General features: G+C 30.9%; 1 protein-coding gene across 1 annotated transcript; it reads right to left on the bottom strand.

Annotated features, from left to right (window-relative positions):
- Positions 1-363: 363 nt before the first annotated feature.
- LOC111640173 (patched domain-containing protein 3-like) lies at positions 364-10641 on the bottom strand. The gene is made up of 4 exons (XM_023386174.1): positions 10621-10641; positions 3371-3937; positions 778-1265; positions 364-701 (listed from the first exon to the last, which is right to left on the bottom strand). Exons 2-4 carry the CDS (start codon positions 3895-3897, stop codon positions 364-366), a joined length of 1353 nt encoding a protein of 450 aa, XP_023241942.1. The 5' UTR covers positions 3898-3937; positions 10621-10641.
- Positions 10642-17361: the final 6720 nt, after the last annotated feature.

Raw genomic sequence — 17361 nt, 5'->3', positions numbered from 1 at the left:
CGATCTGGCCACGTGAATAAGTTGAAGTTACATCCTTCTAACAGGAAAAGTAACTTTCGTTATCATGGAATTATAACAAAACCTGCCAATTCAATATAAATGGAAAAAAAATATTATATGGAATTGAACGAAAATGAAAATTTGCTTGATAATTCAACTACGCTTGTTGGAGAACAATAAAAACACTACACTCAACAAGCCACCAATAAAACTCAACTGCCTAACCTATAACCAAAGTCTCCTTTTAATTTGTCTTTTAAAAAAAGCGCTTGACAAACTTGCCCCGCATGCCGAAGTTGCCCCGATCTCCCCTATGTATTTTAGCTCTACAATAGTACAATAAATTATTCTCTTTTAAACTGACTAACCTATACTTGTATTGGATTTCACACGTCCACAATAAATGGAATGTAAACCTTTAATTTCTCTTTTACCACTAAGAGTAAGACATCCTCCAAAAAACGTCAACTGGTACACGTATGCGAATGCAAAGCTCGCGGCCATGTAACTACAGATAATTTGAATTGATCGATAAGGAGTTGTAATTCCTACTATTGAAGCTGTAACATTTGTAATTGTTGTAATAGTGATTGAAATTGCAGCTTCGGAATAAGTTTCGCCCATTCTTTCTTTTATAGCATATTTAGGATCGCTTTTTCTCCATGCCGAAAGAAGAACAAAGGAATCGTCTATTCCAACACCTAGAAAACAAAAAGAAAAAAAATCAATATATCTATCAATTAGGTATCACTAATGGGTATAACGAAAGTAACTAACCTAAAACAAACAGAGGAACTGATATATTCAAGTCAATATATTCCATTCCACAAAGAACTAATAAACCAAATGCAGTACCAACGCCGAATACTGATGACATGCATCCTGCAATAGCAATCCATGGTTTACTAGACACGCAATCTGCTGTCATACATGTTGCAACGGCAAATAATATCATAAATATCTGAGCTAACATCACTAATGATAAGTTAACTGAAGTAAGACTATTTAATTCATCTTCGATAGTTCTTCCAGAGAAATACGTGACTTTAATATGATGGTATTTTATGGTACTTAATAAATCTAAAAATTTTTCTTCCCATAACAGAGCAATTTCATGTTTCATATCATCGCTGTAATCAAGAAAATAAATCAAGCGAACTGCTTTAAAATCTTTTACTACATCATCTTCATCTTTAGTCACACCACCGAGACTCATAGCATATGCCACAAATTCTGAAGTATTCGGATCCATATCTATTGGAAATCTTTAAAAAATAAATTTATTGGATATTGTGAATACCTATAAATAATAAACAAGCTTAATACTATCAAAAGAAGTGCATTTATGTGCACGTCCCATACAGAACAGTAACCGATAGTTGATGTAACTATGGATAAGACACTGAGGACTACGTAGGTTAGGCAGTTGAGTTTTATTGGTGGCTTGTTGAGTGTAGTGTTTTTATAGTTCTCCAACAAGCGTAGTTGAATTATCAAGCAAATTTTCATTTTCGTTCAATTCCATATAATATTTTTTTTCCATTTATATTGAATTGGCAGGTTTTGTTATAATTCCATGATAACGAAAGTTACTTTTCCTGTTAGAAGGATGTAACTTCAACTTATTCACGTGGCCAGATCGTGGCTTGGCATTCTGTTCTCAGGGTTGTACTTAATGTTTCGAAATCATGACTAGCGGGGCAAGATCGGCAACATAAAGCCACATTAGAAGCAAAGGATAAAAATCAAACAGATGATAAATGAAAACATGTTTGCATTTGTTATTCATGTATATATGTCTTTGAACTTGCATTTCGTTGTAATAATATTAAATGGGTGTTGGATTTGTATTTCTTTGTTTTAATAGTGAATTCCAACTTATACATTGTTAATAACATAATTTTATATACGTGCCTATCTTGCCCCATTACTGTTGTCCCTATACCAGGGGCAACTTTAATAAAAATAATTAAAATAATTACAACTTTACAAAAAGAGAGAAGTTGCCGATCTTGCCCCTATACCCGGGGCAACTTCGTCAATTTCTCTCTTCTTGTAAAGTTGTAATTATTTTAATTATTTTTATTTCCAAACTGATTTTAACCAGTTCTATAGTAAGGTAACATTCCAATAGACAATATGCAAAGCTTTTTTTTCAGTTTACAGCAGTATTTATTACACAAAATTTAAGTAAAGCTTAACATGCCGATCTTGCCCCGGTCTCCCCTACAAGTCGACCCCCCTATAACACTGTTGATTACTCCGTTTTATATGAATTCCATGTTGTACGAGTCACTTAGATTTTACAAATACCTGTGCCGGGCTGTGAACGGCTCATGTATTTGTAAAATCTAAGTGACTCGTACAACATGAAATTCATATAAAACGGAATAATCAACAGTGTTATAGGGGGCCGACTGTACAGGTTGATCCAAAAGCCAGGAATAACTACGAGTATTTAAAAAAAATATGCGATGGTATTTATTGTCTTGTAATAGATTCTACGCCTTCTAGGTTATATCGCCCCTAAAGTGTATCATGTAATAGTAGTTGTATTCGTTTATGATGATAAAAACGCGGGGAATAATACTTTCTAGGAGGTCTTTTAAGGGTAACTGGCATTAATTCAGGCGTTACAGACGTGGAGAAAATCCGGAAAACTCCACGTGGCCAGCTCGTCCAGGCGAGGCGCGAACCCAAACGACCGAACTCCCGGTGTTCAGAGAACGAAACCACAAGTTTTTCTGACTTTTCGATCACCTTGTATTTAAGAAAATAAAAGTTTTCTAACATAAATAAATATATTTTCTAAATTTATTTAAATTTTGAATAAAATTATAATTCTAAATTGAGAAGTAAAAAAATAAAACAAATATTTTATTGTGTAATAACTTATAGACAATATGCATTTCGGTTTTTTGGGGGATGTTATAACCCCACTTCACTATGCAAGCATTTAATGTGTAGTGTTTGTTGGCGTAGTGTTGAGGTGTTGTTGAAGTGTTTAAAAAGGCAGAAAGGAGTCAAGTAGGCACCTGAAGTTATATCGAAAGAAGGCCGAAATACATATTGTCTAGAAGCTGTTACTCGATGCTGCCAGATACTAGGAGACAAAATCCGATAAATATGAGTTCTTCCCGAAAGATACCGGGACGTTCAATTCCAGAACATGCAACAGATGTGTATTTTTACCCTGCTACTTTCAGAAATACATAGTTTATATAAAGTTAATCGGGCCTGCAGCCCCTAAGCTTTCCATATATGGTGTCGGATTTCATCAATCTAATTACATTCTCGAGATTAAGAAAAGACAGACAAACAGAAAACAGTTATTAATTATTATAGACGTATTATTATATAAAAATCATACTTAATTTTGTAGTGTCCTTTCTTCAAATCTTCTATCTTAGTCTGAAGATTTAAGATATGATTCTGCATACATTTGCCCTTATATTTACGACAGATATTGGCATAAGTATACCTCCTACCATTTAATGTAACGCTCATATTAAGCACAGTCCGATCCAAGGCATGTAAATCATCAAATACACTATTGAATAGCATAGAATCTCCACTTATTGTTGTAGCAATTACGACTCCATATTTTCCGGGCGAAGCTGCTCGAGAAAAATCAAAATCCGTACTATTTTCAGGAAATAATCTTTCAATAGATGCTTTTGCTACCAAACTCCTTCCATTAATTGGGAAGAAAATGTAATCGATATCTGTTGTCAATTCTAATCGAAAAAATCCAGCCGAAAACACAATTGTCACAACAACGGGAACAAAAGTAAACCATAAGGGATGTTGCGCTATATATTCTCCAAGATGTCGGAAAATTCTTGACATTTTTAAATAAATGACGTTGCATTTTCTTTCGTCGCAATGCAAATTCATCTTTCACGGAATGGATAAAACTCATTAAAGTTGTTTATACCTGAAATAAATTAATAATAAATTTAATTAATAACGATTGAAAGAAATTACATAATTTATACTTAAAAAGTCGATATTTATCTATGTTAAAATATCAATTTATGATAGGCAACTGTCATCAGTTGACTAGAGGTCATTAAAACACATCTCAGGGATGATAATTTATCTCGGTGGTAACAAAATACTCCAAACTATATTTTAAATTGACCCTTATCTGTTATGTAATAAATTCTAGTAAAAAAAACAGCGGGTAATGACATATATTTTAATGGACTCAGTGCTTGTTTTAGTTCGTACAAGGGAGTACATACTGTATATATCACGTAATATTATACAATATATAATAATGTATTCAGAATACTAGAGAAAAACTGAGTCTTCACTAGGGATTCCCAACTTTTCTCTTTCATTGATCCCACATATAGAAAATAGGGTACTCTATTCAATCGATCCCACATGATTGTTATTATTATTTGAAAATTATATGAATTTCTTCAGTAAATTTCATTGTATTTAATACTTCTGTTTAATAACAGATGGCATTTTAATCATATTTATCAACGTGGAGTGTTCAAGGTTGATCGTTTCAAAGGCATTGTTTAATAGTAATGATACTAATCGGTGATGTACAGTAAAGCCCAAAGCGTGCAACCTATCTCTTGATTGCTATGAAAATTGAATAATTATTCTACATTTCAATAGAAAAAGCAACACTTGAGAAACCGGTTTGCTTATTAAGTATGAATAGCACTTCATTTTTGTGACAATACGAATTGTCACTTACTGTACTGTAAATACCCTAAAAACTTGGATTCCCTCTTGTATAAGCCGCTAAAGAAACGTTGACTTTTAGTGAATAAGGCACTCTCGTATATAAATCGCAGACAATAGCCAAAGTTGTAAGATACGATTCCATAATAATAATCAATAGAAAGGGAAGAGCATCAGGAATAACATTATGTAAATCTCACTTCGTAATATACTAGAGTTAGTTGTTGGTCATTTTTTTAACAATTTACACGAATGCTTTATAACTATTCTTACTTCTATATCACAGAAGAACAAACGATGATTAGAACATGCATACTTCATTTTATTTCATATCATTTAGACTTTATAAAACAATCTGTGACAATTTTTTTTGGCTATTTTCGACTGGAATTTGGTGACTTTTGCCAACTGTTGATTGAAAATACTATGTTGAAAAACTCTCTGCCCTTCACACCTGTATTCAGTTCCTCGTGTATCAACTGTCCTTGTGCATAGTCCGCACGCGAAGAATTTTTACGAATATAACCTTGTATTATCTGCTGACCGTCGACTAGATTTTATGGTAATTTAAATCAACACAAAAGCATTGAAAATATGGTGATGACAAGGAAATGGCACAGGAGTAACAATTATAACTAATTTCTAAAATAATAATTAATTAAAATAATATAAATCATTTTAATACAGGTAAGTTATACTGGATGACGAGTAAATGGATAGGTGCCAAAAACAGTAGGTGAACACAAATTGCTCTGGTAGGCAACATATCATAAAACTTCGTTTATTATTTTTAACGTTTCTCAATCTGCTCAATAAATGTATAAGTTTTAATTAGAATAATTTCTTTAAAAGCAGGTTCTTGAAATTCTGAATAGTGTGGTGTAGTTTTTGAAAAGTTATATATAGGCTACTTTGACACACAAGGTCAGAACTGTTCACCACCCTGTCCTAGATAACTCTTTTTATTTTATTTTTTAATACTCAAAACAACTAAATTAATATAAAACGCATATAAAAAGTTTACAATGTATTAAATTCTAAGTAATTAAATTACTAGTGATCAGTTGCCATTATAGTAATTGGATGCCATTATACACCATGTGATCAAGGTCTTCAACTTAACCCCCTCAGATTTCAATAAAATTTGGAAGAAAGGTAGTTAAGGAGCTTAAACTAAACCATGCAAAATATTAGCCTCATACATTGTATAGTTCCTGAGATATAAACCTAAACGTAAAGGCATCTCCGTGTGTATAGTGATTAAACTGCCAACTTTGTTGTCCAATGGTTCTTTGATTAAGAACAATTACAGCATGAAACTTAACAGGATAAGACAGTTTCAAGTGGACAATTCGGATATGCTAACAGAACCTTCTAACAGTATGTACTCTATTCACAGATCTTCATCAAAGATTGAAAAAATTCATTCTCATAAAACTGAAACCACATATTTCAATTCTCTGTAACTCGAGAAGAAAACATTCTTTTAAAGCCAAACTTTGGATTTTAAAACTGTATAAGAAGATAATTATTTTTGCAAAATTTCAAGCATAAAGCTATCATAGTTTTAAAAAATATGTCCACTAAATTATGCAAAAGACATTTTGAGACTCAATTTTTACCAATATTTAGAGGCAAATAGCAACATGTGGGTATCTTAAAAATTTTTCGATTTTGCTGCATTAGAAAGAGCATCTTTCCTTCTATCAAAATATATAGTGTTAATTTTATGCCCGACTTTGCTAAGGGCAGAAATGTGGCATTAAATGGTAATGATGTCTCGATTGTGCAAAACAAAAGCCACACTTTGATGAAGATTTCTGAATACAGTATATTTTATTAGAAGCTTCGGTTTACATATCCGAATTTTCCACTTAAAACTGTCTTACCCTATGAAATTTCATACTTTAATTGTTCTTAGTCAAAGAACCATTAGATAACAAAGTTGGCTGTTTAATCACTGTACACGCGGAGGTGCCTTTACGTTTAGGTTTATATCTCAGGAACTATGCAATGTATGGGGCTAATATTTTGCACGGTTTGGTTTAAGCTCTTTAGCTACCTTTGTGCCAAATTTCATTGAAATCTCAAGTGGTACATAAATCTATCCTAGGTACAATTATAATTTAAAATGATACATACCACATAATGTTGGAAAAATTTAACATCTAATCTTTCCTAGTTAATGGCTCTAATTCAAATGTTTCAACACAGGATAATAATAATAATCGAATTATATTATTTGCAAATTAAAAAAAGAAAATAACCTTCGAAAAAATCTGAAACTCTCAGGTTTGTTCTTCTGGTATTTAAACATCTGTGGTGAAGTATATATAGATTGAAGTAAACATTTCGATATTAATCTTATATTTGACCTTTGAAAAACTTGCATTAAAGTGAATATTAAATACGGAGTGGAGTGATAAGTGAACACGACATTTAGGCAATCTGCCAAGGGGAGTGAGTACTTTCCGGGAAGACTTTCAATAGAAAACTGATCCCTAATAGGTATTAAACACGTGAAGAAAACCTCCTAATTATTTTCGTGACAAGGTCATCCATGAGGCGCAAAACTTCCCTCGAAAAACTACCAGTTTTCAAATATATATTTAAATTATGGACTTAATAATAGAGAAATTTGAAACGATTAAACCTATTATACTTGAGTCTGACCCTTAAAGGATCGATCAGTAGATAGATGAGAGAGGAAAGGAGCCTCAGTTCAGACCTCCAATACTATTTAATTTTTATTCTTCAACTTTGAGGGGCATCATTTAAAATATTATTGGAAGACCAAATGGGTTCTAACCCGTTTGAGTTGAAGCCCATGGTAAGAGATTAGGAAAATGATGCATGCGATCCGTAATATCCATAATAGATTAAAGGATCTGAATCGTGTTTGTACCCCTTTACAACTTAAAGCTTTAAATAATTTCTACGTAAACTTAATTTACTTACCCAAATTTTAAAAAATTCTTATTAAATTAAAATTATTCTGAATCTTCAAACAGTACCAGAAAACGTTTTTTTAAAGTTATTTCAATCACACATAGTCGTTTTTTAGAGTAACTTAAAAGGTGACTTTAAAGTATCATAGACTTTTTAGGACAAACATTTATCTTTATAAAACGCTTTATGCTTATTTCTTGTTTTATTAACACTGTTCTATCGAATGTAGAATGTTATTTCGTCAAAAAACACCTGTTAATAGGCAATCAAACCTTGAAAATTTAAATTACAACAGAATAACTAACGAAACAATCCTTTTTTATTGAAGTAAGTAAGCACGCAAGCTTTCCTCCCTGTCAACGCTGGCTCAATATTTAAAACAAAAAAAATATATAAAAAAATAAGCAAAATTTATTATTTACTATTGAACACAAGACTGTGTTATTATTAAAACACTTGGCGTTTATCCACTTTATTCACTTTATTATTATTATTTATCTCATTAAAAATTCACGAATTCGTTAACTTATGGGATACTGAAAAGCAATAGATGGACATCTTCCAACAGGGTGGGTTGACTTTGTTTGAAAATATAAGGCAAAATATAGACGACGTAAACTTTCTATGGAAAACCGGTTCCTATTTAGGTGTTAGACACGTGAAAAAACACATAAAATATATCATGATTCATTTCGGGTCTTCAATACAGTCAAATGAAAATGAAATGCACAAAATTAATGTGTGATTTAGGTCCAACACCTTAATTATATAACTCTCAAGTAGTATGTTATGAAGTTTGAACTTGTTATATAAATACTAGATATGCAGTTGATAACAAGAAGACGTCACATTATCGGTTTTTAAATGTTATTGTTACTTTTATTTAAAATTAATCGGACTCTCTGTATACTAATCTTTCCTTAAGATATTCACACGCTATCATGTAAAATAAATTTAAAAAATTTATAAAAGTAGTATTGTATTTATATATATTTTTGATTAACCGATTGGTATTTGTGTAATTTTTTAACTCTCCGAATAGCGGACACTGTTGGGACCTAGAAGTTTGTCCACTATTTAAAGGTTTGTCCTATTTAAAGAGCCTGGGAATTGTATAAATGTCCGTTAAGTAGAGATATACGCTATCGGGAATGTCCGTTAATGGAGGTTGCACTGTAATAAGTTATACAACACTCCACGTGTTCATCACCTTATCGTGGCTCTAACCCATCCACTTGGCTTTCAATTTAGGGCACTGTGCTAATGGGAAATAGGGCGCACGCTCTACGCCCTAATCCTTCTTATAAGGAACGTCTACTGTATTAAATTATCTCTTCCTCTACATATTGTTTTTATAATTAACTGATTTATTATTTACAATTTTTTTAAATGTTTATAGTGTATACCAATTGATGCAATAAATATTATCACAACACTCAACTTGCTTAGGTTATTTTGCATGAAGATATTTGAAAATATATGCCTACATTTGTTAGAAAAGCTGAACTGTGTAATCATTAATAATGATTATTATGTCCTTGATACCACTTCCTGTCTCTGACAATAATAACGATTAGAAAAAGATATGAAGTACTTGCATTAAAAAACTAAGTAATTTTCATCACATAATAAACGTCATATCACAAAACTATAATATTATTTTAGTAAATTTACTAGTTTATACTACTATATTTTAAAAATTCATTGAGAAATTCTATATAACTTTAGTTATCGATAACTGATAACGTTATATAAGTGATAAATAATTACTCAGACACAGTCAAACCTGAATAAAATAAAAACCTGCCTTCCGATTTGCACAGGTTTTACTGTACAATTGTATACTGTATAAAGAGAAATTGAATAAGACAGTAACAAAGCAAGACTTTGGCTACTCACCTACTTTATATAGATAAAAGGTTCTTGCTTCAGCATAATCAACACTTGGATAAAGTAACAATTGAACTCATCTAAATACACTATTTTTTTCTTTTAATGAACAAGGAATTTATCTCCTTACCGAGAATATTATCTGTACTTTCTGGACGATGTGTAACACGTCTTCCTTGTCGACCGCGTAACACACTAACTAAAGACAACGTCAAAAGATAAATTTAGGTTAAATTCGTGTTATTAAATTATATATATATATTTTTTTTTTATGTCACAATTGTTTACATCCTTGCTAGACTACATTTAGTGTAACTTTCTGTATAATTAAAGTACCGTTTATACAGGTTTCAATGTAAATAGATATGGGTTTAACTTATTTACTTAATAATTAATGGGTTTAATTTACTCGTCCACCGTTACGAATATAATAATGCTAATATAATAATGCTTTTATTAAAAAAATTAATTTAAAACGAATTTTTTTACACTTTTAAGTAGCATTTAACTCGTGTTTATATGTTATAGAGCTATATAAGAAGCTACGATTTTATAACTGTAGGGAATTTTTACTATTTCATACAATAATCATATATTTAGAAATTTATGTAATTAACTTTTGAACAAAGGAGAAATGAAAAAAACAATGATGGAGGAAAAACTAAGTTAAAAAAGGTAAGAGATAATAAAATAATAGCCTTATAAACAAGTGAAGAAAATATATAAAGAGAAATATCGTTTTCTATTTCTTGTATTGTTCCCAAGGGGGCGCCTTGTGTGAAAAACTAACCCCAATTACGTGAAGAAAACCCGGAAAATTCCACGCCAGTCAGACGACACTTGTTCAATGGCTTTATCCACTGGGCAATTGATATAAACGTTTAATAACATTACTTCTATTTCTTCAATTGTTAAGTGTACTAGAGTTATTTATCTACAATTGCCATCAATGCCAACATCAATCGAATGATTATTGTATAATAGACTCTTGTAGAAAGAGTTTAAAAATAAAAAAAAAATCGTAGGATGATTTTACACGTGTTTGAACTAAACAAAAGAATCATCAATACGTACCTTACGTGCATCCACTGCAATAAGGAGCAAGGTTTTGTGTATAATCACGCACAATACCTTTATATAGAGAATAGACAAAACCTGTTTCTTACGTAACGCAATTACTTATATTCTACTATAAAAAGAAACGTGTAAATTAAAGATATAAGACGTAAACTGATAAGAAACATAATAATAATTTAATCTTATATGAATTGTTTTAAACTGGAAGACTAATTAAAACTATTCGATAAATTTTATATCCACAAAGAAGAAAGGTCATAGGTTAATTCCTAAAGGAAATTATTTTATAAACTACATTTTGGAAGTATTTAATGTAATAATTGTCAAGATATTTGTTACCAAAAGAAGCTTAGCGACGAAAAACTTGTCCTGATTCGTAGGAAATCGCTACTCGTTAGGAATAAAAAAAAATCACTTACTGTTAGCGACCTTGAACATATATTACAAAAAATACTGTCATTGGTCGATGGAGTGATACATATTAGTAAATTTAGCTAACTACATTAAAACCTGTGTAAACCGGATCCTAACAAATGTTTTTCCGTTTTATTCAGGTTCCGCTTTAGACAGGTTTTACTGTATTTATTAACTCAAAGATTTCGCTATCATACAAGCAATCGAGAGCTTGAATGGGGGATGAAGTTAGAACGGCACCTTTAACGAGCCCTGTTTGCTCCTTTAAACAAATTACTACTATAGATCCCTAAGTTTTCTCCTGGCCCGAGGAAAAATCCTCACCTCTACACCCTCTCGATGGTCTTGCTAGCACATAATTAAACCCTAAAAAAATGATTTAATTACACGCTATATTACACAGTGCACTTAATTACATGTTACGTGTAAAGAATCTGTAAATATCTACTTTCGCTCAAGCGTCAAAATACATTCATTGAACCTAGATCGAAGCTACTAAATAACAAAATTACAATAGAATAAATAAGAATACCTCGTATATTCCTTAAACACAAGTTTACCTGCACGTGTATTTGAATTATTGCTAGAAAACAGAACGGTTTTTTCCTCCCACACTCATCTTTGCTGGTTTGTTTTATTTATTTATATATTATATATAAAATAACAATGAATTCATAACTTCAAATAAATGGCTATCATATAAAATTCTTAGAAAGGAAAAATTAAATATATAAAATCGTTGGAATTCAAATTGCTAGTCGAATTTCTATAAGAATTATTCGAATTATTGTTGTAAAAATTAGATAAGTTTGGGCCCAAAAGTGTTCTGTATTTCTGAAGTAGAGATTTGGTCTCGTAGTGTATTTATATAAAACGTTTCAACAGTGGCCGAGTGGATAAAACCACTGAAAATTGGTAGTTGTGACGGGTTCGTGCCCTGTCACACAGCTGGTGACGTGTTTTTAAGGAGTTTTCCTCACATATCTAACACCTAATAAAGGCTAGTTTCTGGTAGAAAGTCTTACGTGTTGTATTGCCGTGTCCCATCAAATCAAACCTTCTACATAAAAGAATAATAAAACATAATTTATTTAATTCAAATTAATACGTAAGTACTGCACATTATTCTGTCAATTAATTAGTTTGTTTGTTTTAGTATAATGATTTACTCAGGAAGAGTTACTTTGTTAGTTCCTAAAGAATAAATAAATTTACAGTTGACTTTTTCCTAAAGAATAACTTGGAATTAAAGCTGAACAATAGCATAAAATTACTTTAAAAAAAAAAAAAAAAAAACTTTGTTTGCTACGATAAACTGAATGTATACTACAACTCGACACGTGGAAGATCTGCGCAGGGGTACTTTCTATTAATAACTGGCCCCCATTTAGACGTTATTAACGTGAAGAAAATATTTTAAAAAATAAGCAGTATGCGAAATTTAACATTTAAATAAGTAAAGATATTTTTATTTAAAAATTTTCAAGGTAAAAATATCTACATAATTTTACTTTTTACATTGAAACTTCTTCAGATGAACATTTTACACGTAAATGTGACCCTGAAAAGACAAACATTTCCTGTTGAAAAATACGAAAAGAAAACAATATATATACATATACATTGTTTTCCGAAATCCGTTAATCTTCAGATTACCTAGCTAATCTGCAGATTAAGTAGGGTGATCCGTTAAAGTTGTGAAAATTGTTCCATTTCTCAAATTACCTAGATAATGTGCAGAGTATCATCCACTGGGCAATTGATATAAACGTTTAATAACATTACTTCTATTTCTTCAATTGTTAAGTGTACTAGAGTTATTTATCTACAATTGCCATCAATGCCAACATCAATCGAATGATTATTGTATAATAGACTCTTGTAGAAAGAGTTTAAAAATTAAAAAAAAATCGTAGGATGATTTTACACGTGTTTGAACTAAACAAAAGAATCATCAATACGTACCTTACGTGCATCCACTGCAATAAGGAGCAAGGTTTTGTGTATAATCACGCACAATACCTTTATATAGAGAATAGACAAAACCTGTTTCTTACGTAACGCAATTACTTATATTCTACTATAAAAAGAAACGTGTAAATTAAAGATATAAGACGTAAACTGATAAGAAACATAATAATAATTTAATCTTATATGAATTGTTTTAAACTGGAAGACTAATTAAAACTATTCGATAAATTTTATATCCACAAAGAAGAAAGGTCATAGGTTAATTCCTAAAGGAAATTATTTTATAAACTACATTTTGGAAGTATTTAATGTAATAATTGTCAAGATATTTGTTACCAAAAGAAGCTTAGCGACGAAAAACTTGTCCTGATTCGTAGGAAATCGCTACTCGTTAGGAATAAAAAAAAATCACTTACTGTTAGCGACCTTGAACATATATTACAAAAAATACTGTCATTGGTCGATGGAGTGATACATATTAGTAAATTTAGCTAACTACATTAAAACCTGTGTAAACCGGATCCTAACAAATGTTTTTCCGTTTTATTCAGGTTCCGCTTTAGACAGGTTTTACTGTATTTATTAACTCAAAGATTTCGCTATCATACAAGCAATCGAGAGCTTGAATGGGGGATGAAGTTAGAACGGCACCTTTAACGAGCCCTGTTTGCTCCTTTAAACAAATTACTACTATAGATCCCTAAGTTTTCTCCTGGCCCGAGGAAAAATCCTCACCTCTACACCCTCTCGATGGTCTTGCTAGCACATAATTAAACCCTAAAAAAATGATTTAATTACACGCTATATTACACAGTACACTTAATTACATGTTACGTGTAAAGAATCTGTAAATATCTACTTTCGCTCAAGCGTCAAAATACATTCATTGAACCTAGATCAAAGCTACTAAATAACAAAATTACAATAGAATAAANGTACCGTAAGTCTAATACAGCACTAATTTTATACATTTCTTGTGAAAGAAACATTTCTTATTCAACGGCCATAAAAATTATTTATATTAATGATGTCTCCAAAGGTCAACGAATTTTTCGCAGAAAAATAATTTATCAGAAAACGCGGCCGCCGTTTGGTGCGCTGCTCCGCGATGAAAACGAGCGTAAGCAACAGCGTAGTCGAACGGTGAACACTCGATAAGTAATCCTACAATTTTTTGTTTATAGCATAGTTTATACGGATTATTCCCAAAAAATTATACGTGTTTTGGAAATGTAGAGTCGAATTGGTCTAGAATCGGTTAATTTTATAGAAAAAACCTTTCAAACAGCCTTAGTCCGTAAACTTCACACGTGTCGGGGTGTGATTGGCTCATGTATTTAAGGATTCCTACAACGTAAAATTCTTATAAAGTGGAAGCGTTATATCTAAGCGTTATAGGGGGTCTACTGTAATTTGTCGATTGTTTGATTGTATTAACTTGATTCTTTAGATATCGAAAATTAAATAAAGAACATTATGTTAATTTAAGCGTACAGAAACGTTGCTGTTGTTTCAGCAAAGATCTTATTTTCACTTTACCGAGTGCCTAGTAGGTAATTTGCAGATTACCTAGGTAATTTGAGAAATAGAACAATTTTAGCAACTTGGATCACCCTAGTTAATCTGCAAACATGGATCACCCTAGTTAATCTGCAGATTAGCTAGGTAATGTACACATTAACGGATTTCGAGCTTTAGCGGTAACATATATATATATATAACAAAGTAAAGTTTTTTTGCGTTTTATTCACTTGTCTAGCATGTAAATAAAAGCTAGTTTACTATAAAAAGTCTTTCCTGGAGGCATTGACATGTTACTCAAGTGCTGCATTGCTTTATTTCCTCTATCCTATACTAAGTGGTACGTTATCCTATGGGAAAAAAGACAAATGCCTGGTGGACCCCAAACCAATCTTTTATAAGACAATATTTTCCCTCAAAAATTCCTCCAAAGAAAAATTTTGAAGTCAACCCATTGTATGGGGCTCCCTAATTCAAATTCACCTGGGCCCCATAAAAATATAACTCGTCACTGCCTTTAATTTAATATCTGAAAACGGAACCCCTAAAAATATTAGCACTAAATATTCGTATTCTATTTTGAATTTATTATTGACGATGAACATTAAGAGTTTGCTTATAGATTTAAATATATTTATAAGATTTATTTATGGATTTTTCCGGATGTTCTTCACGGTTTTCACAGACAAACCAGTTTCCAACAGAAAGTCTATCCGGGAAGCATACATCCTTGGCAGATAGTCCTTATTTATTGTACAGGAAGAGCTAAAATGACAAACATTAATTACTTTTTTTTTCTATTATATTAGAGTACAAAGAATTTTTTTGTATTCTGTAACAGAGAAGAGCCTCCAAGCGAAGGTCGACACCACTATATGACTGTAGTTGCTGATGTGTGAGAAGAACGAAACTGTAAAGACACTTTAAAACAAAAGCTTGTATTTTTCTACTTTTCTAATTCGAAAGTGAATTATCATCCGTGGCTTTAAATTTTTATTAACCACCCATAAACTTACTACAACACTTCAAAATCACAATATAAATTACCCATTGTTAAAAGTAGCCTATGTAATTTATCAATTACGACGAGAGATCTTAAAAGGAGTACATGATAAGTGTTACAAGTGCAATTATTATCGAATCGACAGTAAATAATCTTTGATTCAGAATTCTTAAACTCCTTTTTTTTAATTCAAATTACTTTCTGAGCAATTTCTCTATCACCTTTGCATTATAACGCTTTTAAAAACAGTCAATGTACTGTACATGTATCCAAACCCTTAGAAAAATAAACCGGATTGAATGATTCCCTATAGGAAAATATAATTGATTATCATTTTCAAAGAATTATTATTCATTTAAACAGGAAGAAGATCGTTAATTAAAGAAATTATATAACACAAATAGTTTACATATTATAAAGAATGTGTTTAATTTTAACATTCTGTGTCCAGTTTAGTGAATTTAAAATAATTTAATAAGGTATAAAGTATTAAAAAAATGTTCTTTACATATTTAATATTTGAATATTAATGCATAAAATCATTTACTTGTAAATAAGAATAAAATCGATTCTATACAGTATACGAAATTAACACATGTTAAATCAACACATAGCTGAAACTTACGTCATGTAGAGTACACCTACAAGCTCAAACTTCGCATAACTAGGTTAGATATTTTCAAAAAATTATACAGTAACTAGATAGATAATAAAATTTAATTATAATTACCTGTATAACGAAATTTTAATTAACGAGTCTTTTCGATATCCAGAAGTTATTACAGTATACAGTAATGTTACTGTATACTGTACTTAGCTCATTTCCTGTAATAATAAATTCAGTACTAAAACACACTAAAGCTGAGTAAAACTGTATAGATTTAATCGTAATAAATTAATGTATTCTGTATCTACGTCATCAAAGAAAACACCCCACTAAACAACCTTCAACTCCTATTAGTACGAGTTAACGGGTCTACTGTATTTAAGTTTAACATAGTTTTAAATACAAAAGGATATTTTATCATTAATATTTAATTCTAAACAATGGCAATTTACACCATAGACAAATATTCTAGAGGTTCTAAATAAATTTTAATTGATTTTCTGCCCTTATCTTATGCAATTTGATCAATATAAACATAAGCCATAACCGAATTTTTTTTACAGTTAAATATACCTAAAACTGGATACTTTTGGACGAGAATTTGGGTCTAGAGATAGATGATTAAGTCGTTATCTTGTGTTAAGATAAATAAATAAAATTATGATTTAATTAAATAATTTAAAAATTACTTTTAAAATATAAATTTCGAAGTTTTTTCCATGCTTAATAAATTAAAAAAAAAAAAAAAAGTGTAATTTTGAATCCTTGTGTAAATATGGGGACGTTCATTAAATACATGTAGAGTTTTGAACCATTTTTCACCTCCCTCACTGTCGTGTACTATGACGTACTTTTGGAAAACCTCCTTCCCTTTATTACGTGTACAATAGACTAAATTACTGTCACGTGACCCCTTTGACGTTCAAGTTACGACTTAAAAAAGTTTCTAATACAGTAGAACCTCCATTATCCGGACCTCCATTATCCGGATTTTCGATTATCCGGATTGTTCAAAATAAACAAAAATTTTACGAATTTGCTGATTTGCACTTGGCGAATTACGATACTGTTTATGTACGTGATGGAGTGCATAACATTTTTTGTTTCAACAACGTCTCACCAGGCACAGTGGCCGTAAACTCTTAAATATATTTTACGTAGTAATAAAAATATAACTTGACATACGTATTTATAAATAATTTATATTCAAATTACATCATTT

Source organism: Centruroides sculpturatus, unplaced genomic scaffold, assembly GCF_000671375.1.
Source record: "Centruroides sculpturatus isolate CEXI.00-Female unplaced genomic scaffold, Cexi_2.0 scaffold1064, whole genome shotgun sequence".
In the NCBI taxonomy this organism is placed as follows: Eukaryota; Metazoa; Arthropoda; class Arachnida; order Scorpiones; family Buthidae; genus Centruroides; species Centruroides sculpturatus.
The sequence above is the reverse complement of the archived record's forward strand: the minus strand, read 5'-3'. Positions and strand labels throughout refer to the sequence as shown.